This window comes from Oryza glaberrima, chromosome 5, assembly GCF_000147395.1.
Source record: "Oryza glaberrima chromosome 5, OglaRS2, whole genome shotgun sequence".
NCBI classification, from domain to species: Eukaryota; Viridiplantae; Streptophyta; class Magnoliopsida; order Poales; family Poaceae; genus Oryza; species Oryza glaberrima.
Window position 1 is genome coordinate 16,275,755 of NC_068330.1, and position 16,640 is coordinate 16,292,394.

The 16,640-nt window shown below is 47.5% G+C and overlaps 3 protein-coding genes across 3 annotated transcripts; 2 read left to right on the top strand and 1 right to left on the bottom strand.

Annotated features, from left to right (window-relative positions):
* The first annotated feature begins 107 nt into the window (after nt 1-107).
* LOC127774754 (uncharacterized) lies at nt 108-4,820 on the top strand. The gene is made up of 6 exons (XM_052301046.1): nt 108-694; nt 1,174-2,016; nt 2,090-2,293; nt 2,389-2,543; nt 3,314-3,424; nt 4,341-4,820. Exons 1-6 carry the CDS (start codon nt 419-421, stop codon nt 4,405-4,407), a joined length of 1,656 nt encoding a protein of 551 aa, XP_052157006.1. The 5' UTR covers nt 108-418; the 3' UTR covers nt 4,408-4,820.
* A 1,607-nt stretch (nt 4,821-6,427) lies between these two features.
* LOC127774612 (cyclin-dependent kinase C-1) lies at nt 6,428-10,012 on the top strand. The gene is made up of 12 exons (XM_052300882.1): nt 6,428-6,663; nt 6,757-6,838; nt 6,937-7,027; nt 7,126-7,155; nt 7,245-7,357; nt 7,455-7,527; nt 7,630-7,750; nt 7,850-7,967; nt 8,794-8,933; nt 9,009-9,066; nt 9,191-9,261; nt 9,365-10,012. The coding sequence occupies exons 1-12, from the start codon at nt 6,554-6,556 to the stop codon at nt 9,915-9,917; spliced, it is 1,560 nt and encodes a 519-aa protein (XP_052156842.1). The 5' UTR covers nt 6,428-6,553; the 3' UTR covers nt 9,918-10,012.
* Nucleotides 10,013-10,202: 190 nt separating this feature from the next.
* LOC127774611 (pre-mRNA-splicing factor ATP-dependent RNA helicase DEAH1-like) lies at nt 10,203-13,765 on the bottom strand. Its single transcript, XM_052300881.1, has one exon. The coding sequence runs from the start codon at nt 13,608-13,610 to the stop codon at nt 10,383-10,385; it is 3,228 nt and encodes a 1,075-aa protein (XP_052156841.1). The 5' UTR covers nt 13,611-13,765; the 3' UTR covers nt 10,203-10,382.
* Between the last annotated feature and the right edge of the window lie 2,875 nt (nt 13,766-16,640).

The window sequence follows — 16,640 nt, forward strand, 5'->3', positions numbered from 1 at the left end:
AAGCGAGGAGTTGTCTCGGAGAGAGAGGAGAGTGCATTATTGCACACTCATCGTAAGGCTGAAGTCCACGAGGACGCCATTATTGGTAACTATCCAATCCAATCAAATCGAAGAGAGAGAGGCATTAGTTAATTTTACCGAACCCTCTCTTCTCCTCTCTCTCTCTCTCTGCCTCGCAAGCCTCGCCTCGCCTCGCTAGGAAGGAAGGAGAGAGTGGTTGCTAGGCTAGCAGCAGGAGCGAGGCGGAGCGGAGCTACTCCTACTAGCTTCCCTTTCGCGGCCATCCATGCTCGCACGCGCGAGCGAGGCGTGAAATCCGAGCAATGCCGATGGTGATGGCGCGCGGCCTGCCCCGATCCGCTCATCTGTAGTAGAGGTGGGAGTGGGGTTGGTGGTGGTGGTGGTGTGGTGGCGCGAGATGGGATCTGGAAGCAGCAAGGCCGGCGCCTCATCGGCGTCATCTTCGTCGTCGGCGTCGGCGTCGGCGTCGGCGTCGGCGTCCGGCGGCGACGAGGCGAGTAAGGGGAATGGGAAGGGGCAGCGGAGGGGGAGGGGGAGGGGGAGAGGCCTGCTGCAGCGGCTGCCGAGCTCCTCCTCCTCCTGCTTCCGCGGCCACGGCACGCCGTCGCGCGACGACGCTTCCTCGGCGTCTTCGCCACCGCCACCGCCACGGCCGCCGCGGCGGCCGTTCGAGGTAAGGAGGACACCGCCGTCCCGCGCTTCCTTTGACTGAGCCGGGAATGCTGCCTGTGCAAACGTCGTGTGATGATGAAGTGGTGTGCGTATGCGTGCATTTCCATCGATGGACTGGGGCTAGATCTCGTGTTTGTTGAGCGATTGCCTTGTTTTTCATGTCGAGTCGTGGTTGGGGGGAGTTTGTGGTTTCCACCGTTTTCGCTGCAGAGCATTCGAGTTAGTACTTGGGTGGGGATGGGAGATTGACCAATGCGATTTCACTGAGTGCTGCATGATTTGGCTACAGTGGCTTTGACAGTGTGTGGAGCTTGATGAATAGTGAGAGTTTCCTAATCCATACTCATAGTATGAATCAGTGTATAATGAAATTGATTAAATTTGTTGGGATCAGACAAGTCTGTTCATATGTAAGCGATATGTGGTTTTATGAATTAGATGCCCTGCTAATAACAGAATGATGCATTTGTGTGTTTCCAGTCTAGCAAGGGAGAGGAGAATGGAAGCCTGCCTTCAATCGCTCAAATGGACAAATCAGAAGAGGATGCTCCCACAATCCCTAAATCTCATCCAGGTGAAGGGGCAACATTGCCTTCATCACATATAAACAGGGATCAGGATGTTGATGTATTGCAGAATGCCACTGCCGTCAACAACAGGGTGGAGGTCAACCAGTCACCAAATCATTCTGACAGTTCACGGCCACGTTTTGGTGTCAACTTCGGGTTGAGTAGAGCTGTCAGCTTGGGATCATCGGTAGCCTGCTCCATTCTCTCATCGGACCTCTCCACTTCAGCTAATCCTGATGGAGGCCATGGAAATGTGGACAATTCTTCTGATGCAAACATCTCCCAGCAAGGTGGTGCATCAACTGCTGGGATTGATTCGACTCTGGATATGCTTAGAGATAGTGTAACCGCACAAGCTAGAGCAGCCCATCAGGCTAGGAGAAATTTGCTAGAATCCGACAATGCTAACTTGAGATATTCCAACAGAAGGATGGGACCTCAGGAACCTTTTGAAGGCAGTGTTAGATTCAGCCGAACGTTGAGTGTTGGACGTCTTCGTGACAGGGTTCTTAGGAGGACTCCATTCTCAGATGGGTTATTCACCCCTTCACTCCTTTACGATAGGGCAATATGGCCATCAGGAAATGCTAGTGCCAGGCAAAATTCAGCAATCATGCAAAGGACTAATTCAGAGAGAAATTCTGAACTGCAATTGGATTCTTCAACCGACTCTGCAACTCTAAGAGAGGCCAATAATCGGGATCTACTGGAGCGCAGATCAGCTTTTCTTGAGAGGAGGAGGATACGATCTCAGGTGATCTGTGTTTCAACTATTTTGAGCCTTTAGTTTTCAGCTATACATACTAATGTGTTTGCTTTCTTAACAGGTCCGAGCTCTCCAAAGATTGGGCAGCAGGTATGAAAATCTATCAGGACTATCAGGACATGAGAGATCATGCATACTATCTGGTCAACATAGAACGGGAAATTGTAATTGCAGAACGAGCAGTCGACCAGGAAATTCTGATGAAGAAACAAACACAAGAGCTAGCATATCAAGAATCGTTATGTTAGCAGAAGCACTTTTTGAGGTAAGTAGTACAATTGTTTGTAGTTATTGCCGCTTTCTTTTACTGGAGAAAAATGTTAAATTGCATCCATAATTCCATATGGTTATACACATCAGGTTCTGGATGAGATCCACCAACAGTCTGCTGCCTTATCCTCAAGGCCATCGTTTTCTTCAATTGGGTCCGTTCCTGCTCCAAAGGAGGTTGTCGAGCGTCTTCCTGTAAAAGTATACAGGAGATCATTAAAACACCAAACTGAGGAGGCTGCACAGTAAGCCACTGAGCTTGTATAGAAATTATTTAACATTTTTAGTTCAATATTTGAACTTCTACCCATGCTCAATTTATAGCCATATTATTTGCCCACAAAGTTCAGAGTCTAAAACTAAATCTTGAGGACAAGTGAAGCAGAGGCAAGTAAAAAACTGTGAATGTCTAGAGTGATTAAGATCTTATGTCTTTTAATTGCATAGGCATAAGATTATTTGTGCTATTTGATCACCCATCAAGTGCTTGGATGAAGACATGAGCGGTATTGAGTTGCTATCAACGCTCTATCTAGCCACAAACACATGCCATTTTTAAGTCAACATTTAAGTGCATGGTCTACGGATGCAACCTTTTTCCACTGAAATTTGCTTTTATTTATTTATAAAATCCTATAAAACTATGGTACCATGAATGTAGTTTATGAGACATTTCTTCACATCTACTTTTTTACTCATCCAAACTAAATAGAACTGGTGTTAGTACTCAAAAGTTTTGATACTTTGACTAGATGTGTGATGTATCATGCGTGGTCCGAAATTCCAAATTTTAAGCTGAGTATAAGAAAGGGCCCACGGATGCTAATTCTTGGCTTCTCGCAATATAACAGAATTGCTATTCTCTTCGTAGGGCATTTGAGCTGCTAGTTCATTTCCAGCTTAGGCTGTTGCGTCTGTAAATTTTTCTACTGTAGAATTATTTAGTACTATCGTTCAATAAATCTAAAGAAAAGTGTGTCATTTTGCAACTTCTCATCTTTTCCTTGCTATGCAGATGCTACATTTGCCTTGTTGAATATGCCGAGGGAGACTGTGTCCGTATTCTTCCATGCAATCATGAATTTCATCTAACATGCGTAGATAAATGGTTGAAAGAGATACACAGGTATGATGGATTAATCTAAATAATTTATAATTTGCATAAGTAAATGAACAGAACTGCGGTCAACATGCTATTGTTACCTCTTTATGTCAGAGCTCTATAGCTGTTCCTTGATAAGTGTTCTAACATAACTTGAGTAAATGACAGTTAAGAAAGCAACATTATGTACTGAAAAGACCTACATGCTTCGTGTTTTTCAGGGGTGCGTGTGGGGAATTGGGTGCCAATTCTTTTTAGACTACAAAATCCAATCATAAACGAAAAAATAATTCCCAACCCTATGTCTTCTTTTGCAATTTTGTTATCTTCCTGTTAAGTGAGTTTTCAACTGAACACCATGCGATCGAATACTCATTTTCTCTTTGACATGGTTCTGCCAGTATAGTAATATAGGTTAACTACAATACAAAAAGATTTCAATTTTTCAGCAAAGTAGATTTATACATGTACGTTTATAAATTCTTAGTTGAGATCATTGGTTGTATAGATATTTTAAATATTTTTCTTTGCATCAAGATGTGTACTCGAAATAGTTCTTGATTGCCACATTTGTAGTACTTTTTTTTTAGATAATGGAAGCTTTATTAAGACTCAGTCAAATAAACCAAGATGATACATTTCAACTGAGCCCACCCCCGGCCTCTGCATAAAATGCACACAGCCAATAAAAGGACGAAACATACTTGGCTTAAATATTTTAAACTTTGGTATCCTAACCTAGATATACTTTCTCCAATAAAGCTAAGAGCTACGTAGTAGAACCATATGAGTTTTTCTCTGAATTTAGTTTCTCAATTTGCTCAAAACATCTGGCTTCATATATATGTGTGATAAGAGTAGATGTCAGGTTAGCATTTTATATTTTAGAGCTACCAAGATATGCCATCCTGCTAATATGAACATAACCCTTTTCTTTCAGGGTTTGTCCACTTTGTCGTGGTGATGTCTGCAGATCCAATGCATCAGGCATTGGAAAAACCACATGATCTTCTCTTCTGTGAGAAAAATGGAGCTTCTGACATTGTTTCTGATCCAATCCCAACAGAATTTGTAATACACGTGTTTCAGGTGTAATTTCACATATTCTTTCCCTCCTTCGATCAGGACAACTCAGAGTGCTCCTTCATGTGGTGGCAAATTTGCATCGCAGTCATCCCTGTTATAAAATCGATGAACTGCCATGTGAATTTGGAATTCTTGTATGGCAAGGGAAGTTTGTTGATATTAGGATTTCATTATACGTTTTCTTTGAGTGTTGTTTGAACTTGTTGAGACGATGACTGTCTTTTTAGATGCATCAGCCAACGACAACTTTCAAAATTGTGTTGTCATGCTGAAGCAATCAATAGATTTTTCATGCTATATGGGTTTGATGAGGCAAAGAGGCAGTTTGTGGCTACCTTGCAGTGCAGGAGTATCTTATGATTATAATGCGCTTAGTATCTTCTTAAGGATAAATGAAGTATAACTCTCATAGTCTTGTTGTATACACGTATACAATCATCGGCTAAATGTAAGTATAGACAAAACTGCCATCAGCTAAATGTTTATTGTACAACCAAACGGAGGAGAACGAAAAAAATGGTTATATACACCAATTACCATGCTATGGTATTCTAAGATAGTTTTTAGGTTTCCATTATACAAAGTTATATAAACCAATTATTATGCTTTAGGTTTCCACTACATAAAAAATGGTTATATAAACCAATTGGCATGCTGTGGTATCCTACTAAAAACTACAGTACATATTTTTCATAGTTCCCTCGCCAATATGGCCACTAGGAGAACGTCAACACGAGTGAACAACAAAGGGTTGTTGAAATTAATCTTTGTGCTTCTTCAGAGCAAGGATAATAGTGGGTTATAAGCCAATATAAACTTATGTGAAAGAGAGATAAAGAAAAATCAAGAGTGTTGCTCTTATGCAAGAGTAAGCTATACATATGCTCCAAGATATTTACATTAAATTCATAGTGAGAGAAAAAGAGAGGGAGAGAAAAAATAGAGCCAATCTTATATTTAATATATCATATATGTTAGCTATAATATGAGCTCATAGTCTTGCTATATTTAATCTATTAGACTCGCTCTAATGTGGAATACAACTCATGTTATGATTGCCAAACCCAACTTAGATAAAAACTTCCAATTTGAGATGTTGGGCGATGCCATTTGGATTAATGCGAAAATCCACGTGGAATACAACTCATGTTAGGATTGCCAAACCCAACTTAGATAAAAACTTACAATCTGTCGTCACCAGCAAGCACAAATTGGGGGAGGGGGAGGGAGAATTAAAGATGGGAAAGAAGGGTATTTTGGTGTAAGAAAATATTTTGTCAATGATGAGCGTTTGAGAGTAGTAAATTAACGAAACCAATCTATAGAGTGATATATTAACGAGACTCACATTTTTTACAATGGCATAATTTCAATTTTCTCTACGAGGACATGTGCATCCCCTAACCTTCTCTTCCCTCATCTTGCACTCTAGCGGTTTCAATGGTATTGCCGTACCCTAGCTCCTTTGAGGCCGGAGCCTGACACTATTGACGAGGAATACGATTTACCGCAATTTTAAAATAGGTCAAATGTACATTTGACCCAAAAGAAAAATACTGAGAAGATACATAACGAGATGAGCCATTAACACACGATTAATTTAAAAATTAATTATATAAAACTTGAAAAGTAAATTAATATGATTTTTTTGAAGCAAATTTATATAACTTTTTAAAGAAACTATCATTCAACAGTTTGGCCCGTGAAAATGTATGAAAATTTTCACTCGATTGTATCAGTAGCGACGCACCCTATTTTTTAGCATTTTGTTGTTTACCCATATACCCAGTGGGTATGGGTAAGATTCGGTGAGGGCTGGGCTACCATGGGTATGGGTATGGGTATGGGCTGCCGTGGGTATACCCATACCCTCTGCAACGGCTGATCCGTACGCGAAAAGGAAAAGAAAAAGGAAAGAAAAACCTAAAAAAAATAGCTGATAATTAAAAGAGAGGAAAAAAAAAAAACTCGCCCCGTCGTTCCCTCCTCAGCTCCTCTCCCCTCGGAAGTCGAAACCCTAAGAAACGCGTAGCGAAGGCGAGGCTCCCGAGAGAGAGAGAGAGAGCCATGGCGGTGGCGGCGCCGGGGCAGCTGAACCTCGACGAGTCGCCGTCGTGGGGCTCCCGCAGCGTCGATTGCTTCGAGAAGCTCGAGCAGATCGGCGAGGGCACATACGGGTAATCCCCGAACCTATCGATTCTCCCCCCAATCTCAATTCGATTTCCAATCCCTTGAAAAACGCCGTTCCAATCCGGCTGCGTTGTTCGTAGGCAAGTGTACATGGCGAGGGAGACGGAGACGCAGGAGATCGTCGCGCTCAAGAAGATCCGCATGGATAACGAGCGCGAGGGCGTAAGTATCCGTGCCCCTGTTTCCGGCGATTTTGTGTCTCTCTCTCTCTTTTTTTGGTTTGATTGATGTATTCTTCATCGTTACGGTATCTGGCGTAGTTCCCCATCACTGCAATCCGCGAAATCAAAATCCTCAAGAAGCTGCACCACCAGAACGTCATCCAGCTCAAGGAGATCGTCACCTCGCCAGGTTTAACCAATGATTCGACATAGTAGAACATCTTGTGATTTACTGAAAAATCATCCTCTGTATCCAGAGGAATTGATGGATTTGGTTAATTGTTGCAGGACCGGAGAGAGATGAACAGGGGAAACCAAGTACGGCTTTTTAAAAGAACAATAAATATTGATATTCTTGGGTTGCTGCATATTTTTTTTTATGTTGAAGTTGTTATGTCGTTGTATAGTCCATGGTAACAAGTACAAGGGGAGCATTTACATGGTCTTCGAGTACATGGACCATGACTTGACTGGGTTGGCAGATAGGCCTGGGATGCGTTTCACCGTGCCGCAGATTAAGGTAAAACCATCCATTATGTTATGATGGCTCTTGGTTTGCTAGGAGGTAGTTCTTGATCCAATGATGGCAAGATAACTGGTATAACCTCTTGTACCAGTGTTACATGAAGCAACTCCTTACAGGCCTTCATTATTGTCACATTAATCAAGTTCTGCATCGTGATATTAAAGGTATACAACACTAAGCTTCGTTACATTTTATTCATCTCATAGTGATCATGATTTTGTGGTTTTTATGCTAAAATATTCCTGATTCAAAATCTACTCTTGCAGGATCCAACCTCTTGATAGACAATGAAGGTAACTTGAAGCTGGCTGATTTTGGCCTAGCAAGATCATTTTCAAATGATCATAACGGAAATCTCACTAATCGTGTGATCACTTTGTGGTACAGGTATTGCAGGATTATGAACTTGCCATTGAATTTTGCATATTGTGTTATGGTATTTAGTTTTTGCTTGGATCATGCTGACCATTTGCCAATGATTTTCAGACCTCCAGAGTTGCTGCTCGGAAGCACCAAGTATGGACCAGCAGTTGACATGTGGTCTGTCGGTTGTATTTTTGCAGAGCTTCTCAATGGAAAGCCAATTCTGCCAGGAAAGAATGAGGTACGATTTCTTCAGGATTTGAGCTAGTAACATCACTATCTTAGGATTAGCAATTCATATGGTAAGTTTTTTACTAGTCTTGGTATCTTGGAGTTGGATGTGTTCTGAACTAATATCTTATTGTGCTACCGTTGAGGAAATTTATGATTCTACCTCATGTTGACCAAAAGAAATACGGATTCTTTGTTGTCATAATTTGTTTAAATGCTATTAACAGCTGTTTCTGTTTATTACTATGATTATCGACAAAACTTATGTTTAAGAATGCTTTCTGATGAAGTGATGTGACTTCTGCATACATGTGAAAGTGAAACCAGAGTGTATAGATAATGGAACAAATTGATAGATTTGTGCAATTTAGAAGGTAGAATGAAACTTTAGGAAGTTCCCTATATTTAGTGTACTGCCTTCAGTCATAAATTAAACTTTGCTGCTGCAGCCACCAGGGAAAAACATGATTCATCCTGAAGCCCTGTACACGAAAAATGATTTGCACCTAGTGCATGCTCATTTACTGAATTTGTTTTAGAAGTTGAGAAATGCCTTTATGCTTTCCCAAGAGGAACATGAACTTAACACATTCACTGTGGGTCAGCTTTATGAATCTTAATTTGTTTCAAGACCTGTGGGGTTACTTTGTACATGACATGAACTCTGAACACGGTAACTCCCTGTCTGACCTAGCTCTCCCTCACCTTAGACAAATGCAATCAGTCTCTTGAATTGTTTCATTGCTGTCATACATTCGAAGCTTGAATATGTAACTTAATCTAGTTAATAATGCACATTTGTGAGTGAACTTTTGTCGCTCTGCCTTTTTATGCAGCCAGAGCAACTGAGCAAAATATTTGATGTTTGTGGCACACCTGATGAATCAAACTGGCCGGGTGTCACAAAAATGCCTTGGTACAACAATTTCAAGCCTCCCCGCCAACTGAAGAGACGTGTAAAGGAGTACTTTAAGCAGTAAGTATTATACTCGTATTGTTTGAAACTTGCTTGGCTACTCTTCCAGGTTACTTAACCTTTATTTGTTTTCAGTTTTGACAGGCTTGCTCTGGATCTGCTTGAAAAGATGTTAACACTAGATCCAGCACAGGTATATTTTCTTCTTTAGTTTGCTTACTCTGTTGACATAGGAAATGCCCGTACCTGCGTATTTCCTCAGCTGTCATTGCATTTCATTACTGAGCTGTAAGTTGACATGATTTTGCGCTGTTCAGAGGATATCAGCACAAGATGCACTTGATGCAGAGTATTTCTGGTCTGATCCCCTACCATGTGATCCTAAAAGGTAGTGATCATGGCCTTCTCTCCTGTTCTTGCCATCTAAGGTTGCTATTTTGGATCTCTTCTTTCTTTATTTGATCATATCCTTTTCATTTGGAATAATGCAGCTTGCCAAAGTATGAATCTTCACACGAGTTCCAGACCAAGAAAAAACGCCAACAAATGCGTCAAGCCGATGAAGCTGCGAAGAGGCAAAAGACACAACATCCTCAACCACATGGCCGTTTGCCTCCAATTCAACAAACAGGACAGCCCCATCCTCAAATCAGACCAGGCCAGCCGATGAACAACCCCCATGCGCCGATGGCTGCTGGGCCAGGCCATCACTATGCAAAACCCAGAGGGCCAGGAGGCTCAAGCAGGTATCCACAGGGTGGGAACCAAGGTGGAGGATATCCGAACCGCGGCGGACAAGGTGGTGGTGGCAGCTATGGAAATGCCCCTTACCCTCAACAAGGTCGAGGGCCGCCGCCACCGTACCCTGGCAGTGGAATGGCCGGAACAGGTGGCCCAAGGGGTGGCGTTGGTGGTGGCTATGGAGGAGGATCAAATTATCCCCAGCAAGGCGGCCCATATGGTCCTTCTGGCCCAGGCCGAGGGTCAAATTATCCCCAACAAGGTGGTTCTCGCAACCAGCAGCAGTACGGAAACTGGCAGTAGTACGTTACCTAAACTCAGCAACACTATGCCAATTGTCTTAAACTCTGATGTTGATGCTAACTTGTGCTTAATCTATTCTATTGGGCATTACATTTTGTTAGAGCGTGTATTGCCCTGAATCCAGTAGGAATTGTAGCAATGTTGTTCGTTTTGATTAAAGAATGATAAGAGATACACAAATTGAGCAACAAGCAAATTGTCTTGAATTTTCACTAGTTGGTTTGGTAATTACAGCTATTTTACAAGTTAAAATGGTACTTTACACGTCGAAGAAATTAATCTGTTCTATTAGGCATTACGTTTGTTAGAGCGTGTATTGCCTGAATCCAGTAGGGATTGTAGCAATGTTTTTCGTTTTGATTAAAGCATGATAAGTCACAAGTTGAGCAACAAACAAATTGTCTTGAACTTTTCACTTGTTAGTTTGGTATAATTACAGCTATTTACAAGTTCCAATGGCACTCTTTACACGTCGAAGAAACTATTCAGATTCGGAGTCTGCTTCGTTGGTGTAGAGCCGGCCGTCGTCTGCTCTTGCGGCGTAGCCGCCGCCGTCTTCTTCTTGGGCTCAGGCTCGTCGACGTCCTTGCGCTCGTAGTAGTGCGGCGCGATCTCCACCAGCCACTCCGGCTTGAGCTCCGTCACCTGCCTCATGTACTCCTTGGTCGTGAGCACCAGCTCGTGGTACAACGCCCACCGCGGCGGCGCCTGCGCCACCCCGGAGCTCGGGTGGACGAACACCGTCTGCCGGCTCTTCACGGCGCGGTACGACCCGTCCCTCTGCAGCCGCGCAGCGTGGCGGAAGTAGCCCGCCGTGACCGCCTTCCTGACCGCGTCGAGGTCGCCGCCGCCGGCGGAGGAGCACGGCGCGATCTCCACCCGCTCGAGCAGCGCCCCCAGCTGGTCCCGCACGTCCCGCGCGCGCCGCATGGTGCGGTGCTGCACGAAGCTCTCGCGGCACCACTGCGGCGAGTAGCCGGACTCCGCCCACGCGTTGTACACGTTGAGCAGCGCGACGTGGTCGCCGGCGTTGCCGGCGTGGAACGCCCGCCGCGCGGCGTCGGCGTGGACCCGCTTGTCCCTGGGGCGGTAGAAGACGGCGTTCCCGGTGGACAGCATGGCCGCGATGGTGATCACCTCCTCGGAGCACCCGTACCTCTCCGACGCGACGATGGCCTTGGAGAGCATGGGGTCCAGGGGGAACTCCGCCATCCTCCTCCCGGTCTTGGTGAGCTCGCCGCGGCTGTTGAGCGCGCCGAGGGCGAAGAGCTCCTCCAGCGCCCTGAGCAGCGACTCCGCCGGCGGCGGGTCCATGAAGTCGAAGCCGACGAGGTCGTTGATCCCGAGCGCCTTGAGCGCCAGCACGACGCTGGCGAGGTTGCTCCGCTGGATCTCCGGCACCGCGTCGTCGTCGAGGTCGCTGACGAAGTTGTACTCCGTGTAGAGCCGGAAGCACTCGCCCGGCCCGGTGCGCCCCGACCGGCCGGCGCGCTGCTCCGCCGACGCCCTCGACAACGGCGCCACCACCAGCGACTCCATCCCGGTGCGCGGGTTGTACGACTTCACCTTGCAGAACCCCGGGTCGACCACGTACTTGATCCCGTCGATGGTCAGCGACGTCTCGGCGATGTTGGTGGCGAGCACCACCTTGCGCGCGCCCGCCGGCGCCGGCTCGAAGATCTTGGCCTGCAGCTCGGCGGGGAGGTTGGCGTAGATGGGGCAGATCACCAGCTCCGCCACCTTGCCGCCGAGCACCCGCAGCCGATGCCTCAGGATCTCCTCCACCGTCTCGATCTCCTCCTGCCCCGTGAGGAACAGCAGGATGTCGCCGCCGCCGGGGGGCTCCGTGACGTGCAGCTGCAGCACCGTCACGACGGCGGCGTCGATGTAGTCCGCCTCCGGCGCCACGGTGTAGTGGATGCCCACCTCGAACCGCCGCCCGGGGATCCGGAAGACGGGCGCCGCGTCGAAGAAGTCGCTGAACTTGTCGGCGTTGAGCGTCGCGCTGGAGATGAGCAGCTTCATGTCAGGGCGGAGGCGGGCGATGTCCTTGACGAGGCCGAAGAGGATGTCGGTGGCGAGCGTCCGCTCGTGGGCCTCGTCGACGACGACGACGCTGTAGCTGCCCAGGTCGGGCTCGCCGAGGAACTCGCGGAGGAGCATCCCGTCGGTCATGTACTTGATCACCGTCTTCTCCGACGTGCAGTCCTCGAACCGGATGGAGTAGCCGACCTCGTGCCCGAGCTTGACGCCCATCTCCTCCGCCACCCTCGCCGCCACGCTCATCGCCGCCACGCGCCGCGGCTGCGTGCACGCCACCTTCTTCCTCCCCCCCGCCGTGTACCCGACCTCGTGGAGGTACTGCGGTATCTGCGTCGTCTTGCCGGAGCCGGTCTCGCCGACGACGATCAGGACCTGGTGCTCGTCGATGGCCTTGAGCAGGTCGTCCTTGAGCTTGTACACCGGGAGAGTCTTCCTCTCGTCTTGCAACGTGGCCTTGGCATCCATGGCCTCGGCATGGTACTCGTCGGCCGCCGCCGCCGCCGCCGTGTCGTCGTCGTCTGCAGGCGCGGTGCCCGCCATCACCGTCGACCTGACGAACTCGACGCCGTCGTCGAACAGGAGCTCGTACTCGTCGCCGCGCTGGCCGCGATCCATGGATCCGAACTGCAGCCTCGACTTCCGTATCTGCTGCTCCTCCCAGGCCTCCTGCTCGGACAAGGCGTTCGCCGTCTTGCCGTCCCTCGCCGCCTCAGCTGGCTCCTCGTACCGCCGCCGCGCCACCGAGAACCTCTTCTCCTGATCGACGTTCGCGGCGGCGTCGTAGGCGTCCGGCATTCTGTAGTAGTCGTCGCCGGCGCCGTCGTCGCGATCGTGCACGAGGCCGTAGACTTGCTTCTTGTGCCTCATGTCCCTCTCCTCGGCGGCCGTCAGCTGGACGCCGGGGAAGAGGAACTCGTGGTCGACGATCTCGTCGCGCATCTCCTCGACCTTCTTCTCCTTCCGCCTCTGCAGGTACGCGCGCCGGGAGAGCCTCCTGAGCCCCGAGGTGTCGTTCTTGTCCATGGCGTCCGACCGGCGCGCGAGCTCGCCCTGCTCCCGCTTGGTCGTCTTCCGATCCGTCAGCCTCCTCGTGCTCGCCGCGTCGCGCTCCCTGATGTTCCGCTCGAGCTGCGCCCTCTCGATCTGATCCCGCTCCATCTCTTCTTCCTCGCCGGCGTCGCCGTCCTCCTCCTCGTCGTCCGGGCTACGCCGCCGTCGCGCGTTCCGTCCGGCATCGTCATCGTTTTCGCCCACGGCCTTCCTCCTGAAACGCTTCCTGCCGCCGCTGGAGGGCGACGCGGAAACGCCGATCTCGCCGTCGTCGTCGACCAGCTTGATGGTGCTCTGCTTCTTGGCCATCGCCGCAGCCTCCTGCATCTGCCTCTGGTACTCGCTGACCCCGGCGTCGTCGCCGCCGCCGCCGCAACTGCGGGGCACCCTCCCGTACACGTCCTCGGCGAACGCGGCGGTGTCGGGGGAAGGCGGGAACCCGGCGAGGTCGACGAGCCGCGCCGCGAGGTCACCCGCGGAGGCGCACTCCCGCGCGAGGCGGACGACGAGCCGCGCCACGAGGCCCTGGGAGTATCCGAGGAGCGCCATGAGGCGGTCGGAGACCCACGTCCTGAGCTGGCCATCATCGCTCGCCGCCATGGCCTCGGCCTCCGTAGCCTCGTTTGCGGCGGCGGCGCGGCGGTGCCGCGAGAGGCGGTATCGAAGGGGGTTACGGGCTTGGGCTTGGTGGTCGCCGGTCGGTGGTGCGGCCAAGGCCGCTTTATCCGTGCGTGACCGTGTTTGTGTTTGACGTATTCGACGTGGAGGTGGCTCCGCTATGGCGGTTCGTGTCAGTGCTGGGAAACCGGGAACCGACGCAAACCGACTTTGAGTTTTGCGCATGTTTTTTTTTTTAATAACCCCGAGCATAAGTCAAATACACGTGCATACGTCACACTTGTGCTACACACACATTTGAGTGCGACTCAACTGGCGTATTTGTCTCTGGTCAAAATTTTGGTAATGAACTGGTAGGGTGTAGCCAGTTCAAAATTTATGTCACTACTAAATTACCATTTTTCATATCACCGCCCGTTTATTTTATTGACGGGTTAAAAAAACACACGCCTGTGAAAATACATTTTGGAGATTATAGTCATGAACCGCTAGTGAGAATCGACTTTCGCTAACAGTCACTTAAAAGGTCCACTTGTAAAAAATAGAGTGTTTTTACAAACGGGTCTATTAAGTCATCGTTGCGAAAAATCGATTTTCATTGGATAAAGAGGATCGTAAGGAAAAAAAATTGACATAATAAAAGAGGAGTCCTTGACCAATCCACCAGCTGAGTCCCTCTCCTTCATCCTCTCCCTTACCTCTCCTTCCTCCCTCTCCCTTCAGCTTCTGGGTCATTTAACTTTTTGTCACTTTTAAAATATGGCAATTAGGAATTTGTTATTCACAATCTATGTGAGCCCTCACATGTCTATGATATGTGGGTCCAGTAGCAAATCCTTAATTGTCACAAGTAATAGTGGCAAATAGTTAAATATTTCTCCAGCTTCTGTACCAGTCTCCTTCTCCCTCCTCCTTTCGAGAAAATTATGATTTTTCTATCGCAAAAGAATGGTTTCGCTGGAATACTATCCCTTCAAAGTGATTCATTAAAATGCTATTCTAAACTAAGGCTGCGTTCTATACCCATGGTTCCCAACTTTCCTCCATCGTTTTCCGCACACACGCTTTTCAAACTGCTAGACGGTGTGTTTTTTGCAAAAAAAATTCTATACGAAAGTTGCTCAAAAAAATCGTATTAATCCATTTTTGAAAATTTTTTTAGCAAATACTAAATTAATCGCGTGCTAATCTCTACTCCGTTTTCCGTGCTAGGGAGTGAGGTTCCCAACCCTCACTCCCGAACACAGCCTAAGGGGTGTTCACTGAAATGCTATTTTGGATCTTTTTGGTTAGTACTAATGTTTTTTCTCTCTTTTAGTTTTTCTCCAGACCAAAATGCCCTCGCCTCTATGTCCTCCTTTCGCCCAGGATAATGTCAGGTTGACTCTAGCAAAATATATTGCTATATATTTGTGAAACCTATGCACGGCTCACGCTCCGCTGCGTGATATGTATATACTAATTGATCATTAACACTAATACAAAAGCTCTAGTGCACTGGTTTGAAAGTCAAACAGCACTTCTCTGGTTTTGACACATGCTTTGCTAGAGCAATATATTTTGCTTTCACATTTATACAATTAAAAATGGTGTGTAGTCCAGTTCAGCCACAAGCGCGCATACACATCAAGATTTTTCTCACTCCAAGTTATAAAGATATAATGGAGAAGCTAGCTTAACCCATAAAATTTGGGCATGAAAAAATTGTAAAAACAAAATAGAACAAATTTGGACAGCATGTAGACATAATATTGAATAGCATGTGGTTCACAAAATACCTCACATAACAATGGTTCACAACATAATAGTGGTTCACATGCACCATGGTTCACAACATAATAGAGACAAGGACACAAGGGTATTTTGGTCAGAACAAAACTTAAAATAGAGTAAAATCATTTCTATCAACCAAAAAGATCTACAATAGTATTTCAGTGAACACCCCTTAGTTTATGATAGCATTTAATGAATCACTTTGAAGGGATAGTATTCCAGCGAAACCATTCTTTTGCGATAGCAAAATCACAATTTTCTCCCTCCTTTCGCCTCCTTCCCTACCGGCGTCGCTTGGATTCCACAGGTGTGTGCCCCTCTCCTCATCCTTCCCCATGGGTGGCGGTGAGCTTGGGCGAGCCTCGCAGGCTGTATGTGGTGGTGACTCAGGCGAGGCGCGCGGGTGAAGCTAGGGTGAGGCGTGTGGGTGTTAGATCTGGTAGCGGCGACTTGGTTCGATAGTGGATTCGTCGGTGGACCTCGCGCGAGGCACATGGGCGGCGGATCCGGCGGCAGCGACTCCGTTCAGCGGTGGATCCGATGGCATCGAGTCTCACGGGCGGTGGAGCTCGAGCTGGGCATGCGGGCGGCGGATGCGACGACGACGACTTGTGCGGGATGGTGGATCCGATGGCAAGGCGTTAGCGGTAGTCCGGTGGCAGCAACTTGCGTGGGTGGGAAGGTACAAGCGGTAGTTCGGCTGATCCAGTGACAACAAACCGTGCTCCAACGAGGCATGCGTCCTCTGCCTCTCTGTTTTTTTTTTCTCTTTTCTATTTGTTCTTTCCGTTCTCTTCCGGATCCATGTTGGTATGGTGCAAATGATTTGATTTGTATTTTGTGTTTGATCTATGGAAATGGGCAGGGAGCTAGGGTTCCTAGGAGAGCAATGATGCAGATGATTTGTTTTGTTTTTTGTGTTTGATATGTGAAAGTGGGCAGGGAGTTATGGGGGAGCAGGGTTTCTAAAATTTTTATTTTTTTTCACTGAAAATCTATGTTGCTGGCTTAACCTCACCATTTGCAAAAATGATTTTCACAAGTGGTCGGCTTAACATAGCTGCTTCTGGAAATCAATTTTCACTGACATTGTAGGACCCGCTCGCGAAGATTGTTGATTTTCACTGGCCTTTGATCTCACGGTATTACCAGCCGACCGACTGTAAAAACCTATTTTGACTGTCTGCGAAAATCATTTCTATTTTGTAGCGGCTTTTAAGTGCCGCTACGAAAGAGGCA